Genomic DNA, 14,325 nt, shown 5'->3' with positions numbered 1-14,325 from the left:
TATTAAAAAGACGGCAAAGCGGACTGGTGAAGGACTATGGCTTAGATGTGGGAGCTCCAGGATGACAGTAGACATTGACGGACATTGGGAACACAACCGGGAAAGGGGGGAGGGAAATTTGGAATCCAAAGGGTGTTAAATTACATTTTATTCTTTTTTCTATTTTTTTAATGTTAATCTGTATTGCATACTAAAGAGGGGAACTCGTGGAAGGGAACAGGTCGATTTTAGGGGATGGGAAAATATTTTTTAAATTGGGTTAATGATAATAATTTTAAAACTTGGGGTAAGAATTTGCTGAACCTATTTGAAAGAATTGGAATACAAGAGGGGGAGGGGAGGGGAAGTCTTGGGAAGATGCCAATGAAAATAAGGTTTTAAATTTGGATGTTTTTCTTTTTCTGTTGTATTTGAAAATCTTTAATAAATATTATTTAAAAAAAAAGAGAGAGAGTACGTGGTAAGTGTTGACTGACAATTAACCGAAGAGCCTTCAAGTGCTTAATACACTTCTAATATTTTGAGCATATCAGTGGTAGAATATGAGCCTGCATTCATGTCTCATATGAGGAACTTGGTATTCCTATAATCATCTAGTGTGAGTTTTCGTTGGCCCTCCACTACAGGTTGAGCAAGAAGATTTTGTCAGATGGACGATTGAGGAAGGGACATTGCCATGCTGACAGCACTTCCTTTTTCTTCCTGTGGTGATGATTTACACACATCCACCGAGGAATTGCACACAATAGGACCCTCCCTTTTCCTGTGACAGTAAATTTATTTTCACTTCTTTCAATACTGATTTTTAAATTGTTGGGACCTACCCTGGACTGGCTACTGAAGAGCAGGTGAAAAGCTTAATAAGAACATAAACAAAACAAGGAGAATAGCTTTAAAAAGCATTTTTGAAGATATGTCATGTGTAATATTAAATCTGAATGTTCTTTGACTATCGTAACTTGTCTGTACTGTACGTACAAATGTAATTGAGAACTACAGTGATTTCAACAAGTTTATGAAGAAAGGCCATTGCCATGCTGACAGTACTTCCTGTTTCTTCCTGTACCTGAGGAATTACACACAATAGAACCGTCCTTTTTCCTGTGACAGTAAATTATTTTATGTGTTTTGAATACTGATTTGAAAAGCTGCTGAAAAGTCAGTAAACACTCCAAATAAACATCTGCACTTGAGTTTTACATATTTATGTACCAGATGGGAAAGTACAAAGCAGTGAGCAGTAGTTGAGTGATTACAACATAAACCCTCCTATTCTTCTGCTATCATCTCACTAGACTCAAGCCAATAATGTGATTTATTTAACAAGTATTTGTTATATATTTTCAATGAGATGTGCAACAAACTAATAGGGCGATAATTGGCTGATTTGCTAGGATCATCTTTCTGAAATATAGAAATGACTATACGAATATTCCATTGAGGGGGAAAGTGACTGCTAATATTAATTTCTGTAAATAGAGCTGCTAGGATAGAGATCCATCAATAGAGGGCTGCTTTATACAGTGGTGGACCTACATTTTGGGGGCCGTGAAGCTTGAACTGTTATGGGGACCCCTTTGCAACTAGCAACGAGGTCCGGGTAACCCCTGTTATCTTCTTCAATGGGGTTGTTGCATGACAGATCACCACACCTTTACAACATATGTGCTACTGACTCTCAAATTTTAGGATTGTTGAAATATATGCAACAAAAAAAATAATAAATTTGAGTCATGCAACTCAAATTGGGTCAGCTAGACCCCAAAATTTTAAGAAATGTGGACTAAAGTCACTTCTGGTGCCCCTCTGGAATTAGGGGCCCTAAACTAAGATTCATTAGTTTTATAGAAGATCTGCCTCTGGCTTTATACACTTCTCCAATTATTCCCTCTTCCCCAGGTGCCTTCCCATTTTTAGAGTATAAATTATTACACACTCTATCACTCTCTATCAAGGTTTTATTGGAGCAAAGGCAGAAGACACATTCCCCCAGCCCTCAAAATTTTTGAAGCCAAAGACTTCTCACAAATCTGTTATGGTGCACAAATATGGGAAACTCTTCAAAAAAACAAATCTGGAAATTCTCCAGAATAAATATCTTACTGCTATTTTTGAGCTCTCCAAAGGGAACTGAGTCTTCCATGCTTTGTTTGGAAGGTGGTCTTTGTTCTGTGAAGGCTGGAGTATGTATCCTTGCCCTTCGATATTGCATATTCTCCAACTGCCCTGAAAATGCTGGAACTCTAACGAAAACCCTTAAGCCATTATTGTATCTCATTTTGTCACACAGAGGTCTGAATTCCCAAGGGGTCTTCACTTCAGTACAGCATTTCAACGTGTTACTGGAAGTTCTGATCTGTGCTTCACTCTAACACATTCTACCCCATTCAATATGGTAGCACTTCCTGTTGTTATGAAAACAAGATCTGGGTCACTTGAATGCCCCTAAGAAAGTCTTCCACCATTCCCCCATATCTCAGTCAGTGGGTCCCCTATAAATAAAGCGGTGGGTGAAAGAGTGAAGGGAGTGGGGCCTTTCACAAGACTGCCGTCTGGCTGTGAGGGGCAGTGGCGTAGCGTGGGGGGTGCAAGGGGGGCCGGCCGCACCGGGCGCAACATCTGGGGGTTAGGGAAATCCACGGATTAGGGGGCGCAAATCCACGGGTTAGGGGGCGCAAATTACTTGCTTTGCCCCGGGTGCTGATAACCCACGCTACGCCACTGGTGAGGGGCATTGAGGGGTTGTGGGTACTGACTAGCAGTCATTACGGTTGCTTGGTTCTGGCTTGCTTTGTTCGGCTGCTGCATCTGCAGTGAAAGCTGAAGGATGTCCGAAGTTCCATCGTCGAGTGCCGAGGTGGTGACCCTGTGGGAGAAAGTGGCTGTGCTGGAGGCAGAGCTAGGCACCTGCCAGAGCCATCTGAACTGGGGGAAGAAGCTATGCCTCAAAGGTCAGGGGGATAAGGCCCATTTTAGTAATTTCTGCTTTCAATGAGATGCTGAGTCTTAACATTAGAGCGGTCCCATCTTGGAATCAAGAAATGCTTCAAGTTATTGAGCGAATACGGCCACTCTTTGGACATTCTGAATTCATTAGGCTTTGAGATGGCATCTCACCACATGAAATCTCACATTTCAAAGCATGGTTTTTATGCTGATCACACTTCTGCCTGGCTGTCTAAATGTGCCACTTTGTATGCCAAGCTTCCCATTTAGACTCCGTGCCCGCACTAAGTAACCAACATCACAAATATCAAATGAAGAAAAGACTTTGCAGCTCTGCGGCTTCAGTCAATCCACTCTGCCATAGTTGAAGGACACTGTTGCTATGAAGAGAGAGTTTGCTCATATCGAGGAAATGTGCCTGAAGACTTACCCAAAGACTTAGTGGTTTGCCTTAATCTACATAAATTTAAGAGCAGTCTTGTTTAAAGATTTAAATCTCCAAATAGACAGATCAATTGGATACTTAATTAACTTTTTATCAGGGGATGAGCCCCCTATACCTCTAAAAAAAGTGACCTGTTTTGCCTTTAGAGCAGCAATTTTAAGGAGAAACATTTGTGGAGATGATAAGTTCTTCAGAGGAGCAAACTCTTTTCTGAGCAAATGTTTGGTTTAAATAATTATTTTAACTGTGTAATGTATTCTTTTCTATGTTCATTCTGTTTTATGTATCTTTCTTTTTTATAATGGCTTCAGCTAGACAAAATAAAGTACAATGGTACCTCAGGTTACATACGCTTCAGGTTACATATGCTTCAGGTTACATACTCCACTAACCTAGAAATATTACCTCGGGTTAAGAACTTTGCTTCAGGATGAGAACAGAAATCGCGCGGCGGCAGCGGGAGGCCCCATTAGCTAAAGTGGTACCTCAGGTTAAGAACAGTTTCAGGTTAAGAACGGACCTCCGGAACGAATTAAGTACTTAACCTGAGGTAGGTAAAGGTAAAGGTAAAGGTACCCCTGCTAGTACGGGCCAGTCTTGACAGACTCTGGGGTTGGTGCGCCCATCTCACTCAAGAGGCCGGGGGCCAGCGCTGTCCGGAGACACTTCCGGGTCACGTGGCCAGCGTGATAAAGCTGCATCTGGCGAGCCAGCGCAGCACACGGAAACGCCGTTTACCTTCCCGCCAGTAAGCGGTCCCTATTTATCTACTTGCACCCAGGGGTGCTTTCGAACTGCTAGGTTGGCAGGCGCTGGGACCGAGCAGCGGGAGTGCACCCCGCTGCGGGGATTCGAACCGCCGACCTTTCGATCGGCAAGCCCTAGGCGCTGAGGCTTTTATCCACAGCGCCACCCGCGTCCCCTAACCTGAGGTACCACTGTAATAATAATAGTGATGATGATTTTTAAATTGTTGCAACTCACCCTGGAACTGCTGCTGAAGGGCAGGTAAAAATTATAAGAACATCAGCAAAATGAGGGAAATATATTTAAAAAGCGTTTTTGAAGGTATGCCATGTGTAACATTAGATCTGAATAATAGCTGACTTCATTTACTATAACTATCTGTAGTTACAAATTGAAGATTACAGCAATATCAGGCTTATTGCAATATTAGGCTTATTGCACTAATGCAAGTTTGCAAATACTTGGTTGGTTGGATAAACCACATCCTAAAAAGAGTAACTTGAAACAACTCCATTCTACTTCCTATTTTCCAACAATAAGCACTGTTTTCATTATCGCTTTGTAGAGAGATTATCAGGCTGAGAACAAGCATATCAGGGAGTGTAATGTGCTTAGATGTGAGCTAAGGTATTTGGGGAGAGTAGTTAATCTGATCCAAGGCTCAGATCTGAAAGACTTGAAGGAATAACCAAGTGCTTCTGAGCACGTGCAGAGGGATTTCCCTTCACTGCTAAATAACCAGAACCTTTTCAAAGAACTGAAGGTACATCTGACCTTATTGGAGTTTGTGGAAGGTTTGAATTTTACACTACTTTTGTGTGTTTACTAGAGTTGGTCCTAACAGTGCTGGATAAGTATTTACTGGTCTGCTTCTAGCAGCAAAACCTTTTGGGCTGACCCTGATTCTCATATTATGGAAAGGTGTTGGGCCAGCCTTGTTAACAGTCAAGAGTTTTGCTGTGGGTTTCAGATTTCAAGAGCAGACTCTCTCACTGAAGTCAGAACTGTGTACTGCACTAGAGATTATGGTGAAAACACCTCTCATCTTGACTCCAGCTCTACACAGCTAGAAGACTGGAAGCTAAGGTTGATGTCTTAACAGACTCCATGATCAATAATGATGTGCAATGTCACAAATTGTGTTTTCTTATGACTCCATGTACCCACAAATTTCCTTGGTCCATCTGCCTAAATCCAGATGTGGAGGGTGAAATGTAGATACCCTATGGGTTTTTTTTTGATCCTGCATTGACTTATGAAATGTTGATGGTCCTAATGAAAGATTATCTCTATCCAAAAAATTTAAGTCATTGGCTCTGCAGGCATCACTTTTATAAGCTATAGGATTGTGAGGTTTATCATGGCAAGGGTGTTATTTTTGTTTGCCAATTGCCTTAACTAAAGGGTACTGCCGTGTCCCTTTAATATTTTAGGAAACTGAGGCTGAAATTTTCATCCCCCACCCCAAATGAGTTGCATTTTGCAGACATCTCAGCTATGGCAACAGATCCAGTGATCAAGTCTAATGGAACAGTAGTGTTGATTCCCTCTGATGGTGCTATCCAAGCAGGTGAGGATTTCCCTGGACTTCAACCAGCAGGGACAGTGCAATGTATACAAAATGTAGGTCAACAGCCTGGAGATTCCAACAACGAACAGATTCAAGAAGATTTGTTGAAGAAACTCCATAAAATAGAGATCAAGACTCTGGGGGTAAGTTTCTTTGATATGTTCAGGTCCATGGAATGGTGGTACTTTCCTGCCAAGAGTGTAGGAAGGACTAAATTGATTCATGGGGGTATCTTACCAGGGTACTACCAGACAAAGATTCAACCAGATTATCCTCTGGTCCATTGTGACTTTGTTAGTGATATTTCAATACTTTCGGCCCTCACTGACTGCCTGGCCAACTGACTCAAACATACAGAGGAGCAGTGAAATTTTCAGGGTAATTCCTGATGAGACTGGGTTCTGAAAACTGATAGTCCAAGGCACCCATTATATTCACCATGTGAAAGTTGTATCTGTCGAGTTTTTGAGGCCAAGAGAGAGCTGGAGTTGATAGAAATAACATCTGGAGGTTTCTCGTATCTCTCTTGTTATCTGTCTTTATGCCTCTTCTTAGCAGGAGTGGGGAGGGAGAAGAGCAGAGCAAATCTTCAATCCCATGGTAGAGTTGCCATATTTCAAAAAGTGAAAATCCAAAGCTTTTTTTGGCAAAGTTGTTGAGCTTTTTGAGGGCTGAATCTGGACGTATGGCAGCCCTGTCCCATGGACACTTACTTACTCAGCAGTAGGAATTTCCAGTGGCTGCCCCAGGCTTTAGAAACGTCTTACATGTTGGCATCCAGAAATCCTCCACAATCACACCTTTTTGGAAAGCTGTTTTAAGCAGCTTTTAGAGGGGATTTCTTACTTTTCCTTTTTTTTATTAATAAAATGTGCTTCAGAGCAAGTGTGGTTAAATTGTGGTTCTTGAGAGGCTGTTGGACCCCAATTCCTACCATACTTGACCATTGACCATGGGGGCTGATGGGCGTTGGGGACCAGCAATATCTGAAGGGCAGCAGAATTTTTATAGAATACTCGGGAGATTCAAGGATGTTGTTTTGTTCTCTCACAGTTGATGTACTCTTGTTTTAATATGTAAGCCACCTTGGAGGGGAATGTTTGATCTTGTCTGTACTTTTTTCTCACAGGCTATCCAGGTCATGCTGGGACTGATCTACATTAGCTTGGGGACAATTGTAATTGTTCATTTTCAACGATACTACAAACTTTTCACTTCTATTACAGGCTATCCATTCTGGAGTGGAATATTTGTAAGTATTACTTGCCTTTGAGAATGAAATTTGTTTCAGTGCCCATGGTTCTGTGACTTTAAACCTTGAGGAAGAGATCCAGATTAGAATGGCTATTCAGCATTTGGCTTTTTGGGTGCAGATGCCTAACAGCAGGGAAAATAAGCCACTGTCACCTTTTGCTTTATTTCTGCAAAATGGAATTGTCATAGAATTATTATGAAGTGAAAGGAAAGGAAATAATGTGTCATGCCCTGAGTTCTAAAAAAAAAATTGACAGAGATGCATGTATATGTTATATACAAGTTCTCATCTGTCTTCAGAGGTGATTCAGTTAACGATTTGCCCATAAAGGAAAAGAATGACCGCTCCCCACATCAAATGGGAGGCGCATTTTGTGTAGTCGTGTGCAGACCTCTCCCCCGCCCCCCGATCCCATGCAGCTCCCGGCAGTACAGCCTCGATTCACCCCCCCCCAGCTGGACACCTGGAGGTAGCCACCTACCTCTGCCAGTTAACCAGTCCCAGCTGGGGAGGCATTGCCAGGAGAGAGTTGGCCAGGTAAGGGGAGGGAGCGCCCTGCCCACACCCACTATTGTGGGTGGAACTTACCTGGGAGTTTTTAGTTGGCTCCAGAGCTTCTCCCACCCTGCCCTCCCTCAGTTAAGGCTTCTTTTGCAGGTTAACCTCTTCTTCACAGGTATGCAGGCACTGCTAAGTTATGGTCGCTGTTGAAGGGCTGGAAAGGAATTTACCTGCATTGGCAGGTTTTGCCTTCCCCGTATCAAAACGTCTCAACTTTGGTGGTTTCAGGCCTTGGGCAGAATCCTTTAGTCTATCTTCTGTAAATGAGGGGGGGGGCATGAAATGGTGACCCATGCCCCCCCTGTGGTGGCAATCCCAGGGTTCCCCATTAAAGGGGTTGTTTTGAGGGGAGGCATAGGCCATACGCCAATAAGTTGTCATTGCTATCCCCTGCTATGGTGGTGAAATGGAGGGCAGGCTCTCTGCTTGAACAGACGTTCTCCAGAGCCAGCCCAATCCCCACACATTCTGGATAATGCTGATGTTCCTTGGATCCCTGGCCAGGGGAGGGGTAAACACCCAATGCCTAAGCCAAGGTCTCCCTACATTTGAAGCTTTAAGAAAGTTGTGGCCAAATTTTAATCCCATAACATGTTGTCTTGACTCATTATTCCACTTGGGTGTCGCCCAGGGTTGGGGGGGTCTCCTCCTGTCCGCACAATATACTATCACCTGACATCACTCCCATTATGCCATAGTACTATGTAGTTGGAAGTAGATTGATTTTCCTGGAATTTTAAGTGAACTGCAGCAAAATGCATTTTCTTCTTTTTCTTTTGGATAGTTCATTTTTTCTGGATCACTGTCTGTGGCAGCTGAGAAATACCCAAACAAAGCCTTGGTGAGATGTGGAATGTTTTCTCTTTCTTCTTCCTTTCTTCTCCATTCTAACTCTTAATTCCTTTATTCCAAGGGGGTGGGGGTGGGGTAGGGTATTGGGAATCCGGCAACACGGGACAGACACTTTATTCCCTGGACACCAGGTTACTTATGAGACAGAAGGGTCTATTGGCTTGGCCTTTGCTGCTCTGCAGTGTGAACTAGATAATGTCCACAGAGGAATAGTACAGCTCACCAGCAAATCAGGTTAGGAATCAAGGGTAGAGGGGGTGCTGAATTTAAGGCAGTTAAGTTTTTTGTTGGTAAACTCATTCTCTCTCTCTCTCTCTCTCAGGTTATGTCCAGTGTGAGAATGAACATCACAAGTGCTATAATGGCCACAATTGGCATCATTCTATATGCAATGGAGATAGATATAAATAATAAAAGAGATTATAGTGATTCTGAAGGCTTTTTTCTGCAGGTAAGTTAACATGTAAATACAAGTATGAAAAACATTGACTTTACAGGCAACATCCAGTAATGAGAGCGTGTGTCAATGGGAAAGACTCATGCACCTACCTTGAGCTTCGCTTCCTGTTTTCAAAGCACAAGTTCCTACAGCAAAGGAGACCAGCCACTGCTTAGTTTGAAAGACAGCTTGTCTCTGAGGCAGTTGGGAATACTGTGGAGAAAACAGCAAGTAAAGTTGAAACTGCCTGTGTGGTTCTTTTGACCATGCATGTCCTTTCTTTGCATTTTGGGTTGTGCCTTTAGAAATATGGAATTCTGGCAAACTTGTGAGTCTGGGAGAAATTTCTGCACTTTCAGCACATCAGATATTTGTTCTATTTCAGCTAAGTCAATGGATTAGCCTATAGGTAAAGGTAAAGGTACCCCTGACTGTTAGGTCCAGTCATGGATGACTCTGGGGTTGTGAGCCCATCTCGCTCTATAGGCCGAGGGAGTCGGCGTTTGTCTGCAGACAGCTTCCGGGTCATGTGGCCAGCATGACTAAGCCACTTCTGGTGAACCAGAGCAGCACACGGAAATGCCGTTTACCTTCCAGCTGGAGTGGTACCTATTTATCTACTTGCACTTTGACGTGCTTTCGAACTGCTAGGTTGGCAGGAGCAGGGACTGAGCAACGGGAGCTCACCCCGTCACGGGGATTCAAACCACTGACCTTCTGATTGGCAAGCCTTAGGCTCTGTGGTTTAACCCACAGTGCTAGCCACTTTATTTGGCACTTCAATGCCTCCTTCACTGAGTGCAACTCCAGTTCTCAGAACCATCCTAACATCATATGGTTGAATGCCATTGTTGGGTGCCTTGGTATATTAAAGCCATGTTTTCTTGCATTTATTAGCCTATAATACCTGAAACTTTTCAGTGTAACACCAACCGTGTTGGTGGAGCATAGATCTCCAAACCAACTATTGCAATGGGATTCAAAGGCACCTCTTGAATGGGCCATTGCTCAGGCATTTGTCACCTTTGTGCAAGGGATGTGGGACAGGTTTGGCCAAGGTGTGGCCTTCCAGATGTCCTTGGACTCCTATTCCCATCAGACCACTCTGCATGCCCAACAGTAAAGCTGTGAGGGGAGATGTCATCCAGCAACATCCAGTGGACCAAAGATTAGCCAACCTGATACAGCTGAAGGATGGCAAAGATATATGCAGTGAAGACTACTACCAACATTGTTAGTAGGGGGTGAAGGAAAGAATCATGTACAACCATTTCAACAGAGAATGCAATTGTGCTTGTCCTCCAAAGCTGTGATGGACTCCTTCCATTTAATCTAGTTCTGACATAATGGTGTGACGTGTGTAGTTTGCTACGCTGTTCTGCAGGATGCTAGTCATCGGCAGGCCCTTGGGTTTTAAAAGCATTTGAGTCAAATGCCAAGGGAGGGTTGCTATGCACATGGGCTCCTTAGACTGCTCTTGTCTTTAGTGGGTCCATAATACAGTCAAACCTCAGTTGTCAAATCTGAGGTTTGACTGTACAGCTGATTTAGCAATGTAGTACAATGTAATACAATGTCATGCGGTGTATAATGAATTAACAAGAATGTGTCATATTCCAGATTAAGAGCCTTCACGTGTTTTTAGCTTCATGTGTGTGTTCCAAGTATAGCAGACTATCAAATCTTGTCAGGTGTGCGTTTTCCACTTTAATCAAACGGATCAGAGTTGTCACCACCTCACTGTCCCCAACTGTTCCCAAGCTGCTTTTTAAGAGTAGGTTGTAGGGCAGGACGTAATTCAATGCTACAACTGGACAAATTTGTAGGAGGGACAAGTGCATAATGCAATTCATGGTTCTCTGCTGTGTAGTCTGCAGGTACTGCTCTCGCTGTCCTTCTCCTCTTGCTCACCATGCTGGAGTTTGCCATCACTGTTTCCTTAGCACATCTTGGGATGAAGGCAGCCAGCAACAACATGGTAAGTATTTCAATACCTTTTTTTCAAGTTTTAAGAGGAACATTCTTAAAAGTCCAAGGAGAAGATGGTACGGAGAATATATTTATTTGTGGATATGAATAGTCTCCTTCAGTCTATAGGGGTATTCCGTCGTAGATACTGGGTCTGGATCCTGAGTCTATTGCAGCCTAGAACGGCTTTCTTCAACACTGGACCCCCAGATGTTGTTGAACTTTGACTCTCATCATCCATGGCTACAGGCTATTTTGAGGACATTTTTTGTCTTGTTCAAGCAACTCATTTATTCTGCACTTATTTCTCATTTCCCACAAGTAGACAGCAAGTCTTCTCTCAAGGTTACCCTTCTTGTTCATAAGATTATAGTTTCTCCTCAACCAAAATCAACAATTTTGTACATGGGGAGGTGTGATTCTCTATGAGAAGATGTGTTCATTTCAGTTTTGATTTCTGAATCAGTCCCCATTAGGTGTGGGAGAGAAGTTTGGTTTGTTTCTTATGTTAATGTGAACCTTCCTAACTCACACTTCATGAAAGCCATGGGCTGCAGTGGTATTTTTCTAGAAAAAGAGGTGCCGGAACTCACCATGAATGGCAACCTTGTCCTTTTATAATGAAAATGGTGCCCACCTGAGAGGTGCTATTCTTCAAAATTTGTAGATCTCTAAGTGTTATGTAGTTCTCCTACCAAAATAATGTGAATATTAATGGGATGTGCATATGAAAAGGCATATGAAAATTATATATAAACATGCATTATATGAGCGCTAATTGCTTGCAAAAATGTTCTTATAAGGGTAAATGCACAATAAAATGCTGAGGGCCATTTTAAAACAAATTGGTACCTCGTGTGGAAATGTGCAGGGACAGCCAACATGGTGCCTCAGATATTTTTGGACTCCACATCAACCTGATTATTGGTCATGTTTGCTGGGACTGATGGGAGTTGGAGCTCCTGGTCCAGTGTAACCAGAATTGGTTCTCCAGTCTTTTCTATTGCTGCTACCTGTAATATTTCTAACTGGATTGAATCTAAGACCTTTTCTAGATTCAAAATATGTGTGGTACCACTGACCCCCTCTTTTTAGCTAATAGGAACTATGTTGTAACCTCAGTCAGACCCTAGATGCTGTAAAAATGATGCATAACTTAATTATTAGGACACAAAGCATCACTTAATTATTAGGACACATATCATCACAATTGCCTTCCAGTCAAGCCGTAACATAGTTTTAAAAATTGTTCAACATAATCAAGCCGGCTCAGGCCCTTAGCAGTAAGAATCCTTTGGATTATTCCAACATGTTTGGTCATTCAGTCATAAAAGAAGGGAGACCAGTAAGAGTTCTAATACACCGGAAGAATGAAGGGAAATTGTTTTAATAAATATTGCTGTGATGAATATTGCAGGAAATGATGCTAGGATGAAAACAAAGATGATAACAATGAATAAATTTCATATGTATTATTTTACTGTTGTTAGCCACTCTGAGCCTGGCTTCGGCTGGGGAGGGTGGGATATAAATAAAATTTTATTTATTATTATTATTATTATTATTATTATTATTATTATTATTATATAGTAAATTAATTTTGTGTGTCTCTCAGGCCACAACTGTATCGCCATCCCCTGTCTTCAAACAAGATGTAAGTCCCACTGAAGGAAATCCTGATCCTCCAGCCAATAACAGCAATGCATAGTCTTCCCTCAAACCCTTGTGAAGAGGCTAAGACAGAGGTTTTCATTGCTATCTCACTAGCAACCCAGCAATCTCAAAAATACAACAATTTCCTAACATTCTTTTTCATCTGCCCATCTAGGCTATGTGCTGTGGCTGCAACTTTGGTATAGGATATTGACAGGGAGAGTAGAACTCCCGAATGGAGGGCACAGACCCCTGAACCCAGACTTGGGTTCTGCTTACTTCAGGACAGCCATATCCTTCCCTTCTCTCTTTCCCTTTACTTTTAGTGCACGGCTGTGGCAAATGGCTGCACCTACCCTTCAGGCTTTCGGATTGTTTGGGATCCTTTTATTCTCCTAATTAAGGTCTGTGTGCTGTATGATTTGCTGCATGCTTAAATTTGTAACCTTGCTATCTGAAGTAGCATCCATATACTAATGTCACTTTCATTTCATGTAATAAACCAATCTTCCTTTATTCCTCTGATGTGTGAACGCCTTATTGGGCATAAGATCAAGGGCAGAAATACATGTTCATAATGCACACACGTTTTAACTCCAGCAAAAGATTCTAAGCTGCTTGGAAATGTGATGGACACACATGTGGGTTCAGATGTATACCTCATAAAGGTAAACGTAAAGGGACCCCTGACTGTTAGGTCCAGTCATGGATGACTCTGGGGTTGTGGTGCTCATCTTGCTTTATTGGCCGAGGGAGCCGGCGTACAGCTTCCAGGTTATGTGGCCAACATGTCTAAGCCGCTTCTGGCGAACCAGAGCCGCGCACGGAAACGCCGTTTACCTTCCCACCGGAGTGGTACCTATTTATCTACTTGCACTTCGTGCTTTCAAACTGCTAGGTTGGCAGGAGCAGGGACCGAGCAACGGGAACTCACCCTGTTGCGGGGTTTCGAACCGCCAACCTTCTGATTGGCAAGCCCTAGGCTCAGTGGTTTAACCTACAGTACCACCCGTGTCCCATAGTGACATGTAAAACCTTCTTTTCTGTGTTTAGGGAACAATCCCTTCCAGAACATGTGAAGTGCAAAATAGTAAAAGAGGATATGCTATTGAAGACAGCAGCTATTACTGTTTAGAGTTGTTTACTAAAAGCTACGATAATTATTTTTAGTCATTCCGTTTCTAATTTGCTTTATATTTTTAAGGGAGGGGGAATCTCAAAGTGGTTTACAACCTGTATTAAAACATCAAATAAAACAATCCAGAACAAAACATGATAGAAAAAGTCAAATATGAGTATACATTTGAAGTAACATAATTAACAGGAACCTAAAATGTTGTCATAAAGACTTCAAAGTAAAACATTACAAAGGTCAGCTACAGAAGGCACATATAACACCAGAAGAAACATTACTAGATATGGTATGCATAGCAGCAGATGTCTAGAAACAGTAAAATAACTTCCTTATGTTGCAATATTGTACAAAGTATATCTACTGCATAGCTTATCTCTCCCTCATCCCCATCCCTTGATAAACATGAAGGACACCTTGGGTCAAAATCTAAACTCCAAGTCCTACCCTTGGACTGGGGGTTTTCCACAGGAAATTGGTGTGTTTCCTGAATTGTTTGTTTTCACTCTTCAGCTTTCTCCAGCCAGTGAATAATAAAGTGTCTGTGTACTGTCTTCCTGTACTGGGCTGAAAACACGTATAAGCAGCAGGATGTTCTGTTATTTGTGGGCTATCTGTGAAACTGAGAAACAAACACAAATGTTCAAATTAGCAGGCAAGCACATTACACAATCTGCTTTTTTTCAAAGGTATCCTAGGAACTGTTTCTGTTTCTACGACTGAATGGACAATTAACCAATGCAATACAATCACATGG

The 14,325-nt window shown here is 42.3% G+C and overlaps 1 protein-coding gene across 3 annotated transcripts; it reads left to right on the top strand.

Annotated features, from left to right (window-relative positions):
- Nucleotides 1-2,790: 2,790 nt before the first annotated feature.
- LOC309327963 (membrane-spanning 4-domains subfamily A member 12-like) lies at nucleotides 2,791-12,952 on the top strand. Of its 3 annotated transcripts, none has more exons than XM_081837661.1 (7): nucleotides 2,791-2,951; nucleotides 5,625-5,851; nucleotides 6,838-6,960; nucleotides 8,309-8,365; nucleotides 8,699-8,827; nucleotides 10,686-10,793; nucleotides 12,399-12,952. In XM_081837661.1, exons 1-7 carry the CDS (start codon nucleotides 2,828-2,830, stop codon nucleotides 12,489-12,491), a joined length of 861 nt encoding a protein of 286 aa, XP_081693787.1. In that variant the 5' UTR covers nucleotides 2,791-2,827; the 3' UTR covers nucleotides 12,492-12,952. The 3 variants fall into 3 exon arrangements, with proteins under 3 accessions (XP_081693787.1, XP_081693789.1, XP_081693788.1); XM_081837663.1 differs by lacking the exon at nucleotides 2,791-2,951 and adding an exon at nucleotides 4,709-4,901; XM_081837662.1 differs by lacking the exon at nucleotides 2,791-2,951 and adding an exon at nucleotides 4,709-4,901 and having other exon boundaries at nucleotides 5,572-5,851.
- Nucleotides 12,953-14,325: the final 1,373 nt, after the last annotated feature.

The sequence above is a fragment of the Podarcis erhardii genome (genome assembly GCF_964252035.2).
Source record: "Podarcis erhardii genome assembly, chromosome: 1".
Taxonomy (NCBI): domain Eukaryota; kingdom Metazoa; phylum Chordata; class Lepidosauria; order Squamata; family Lacertidae; genus Podarcis; species Podarcis erhardii.
This window is presented reverse-complemented; position numbering and strand designations above follow the sequence as displayed.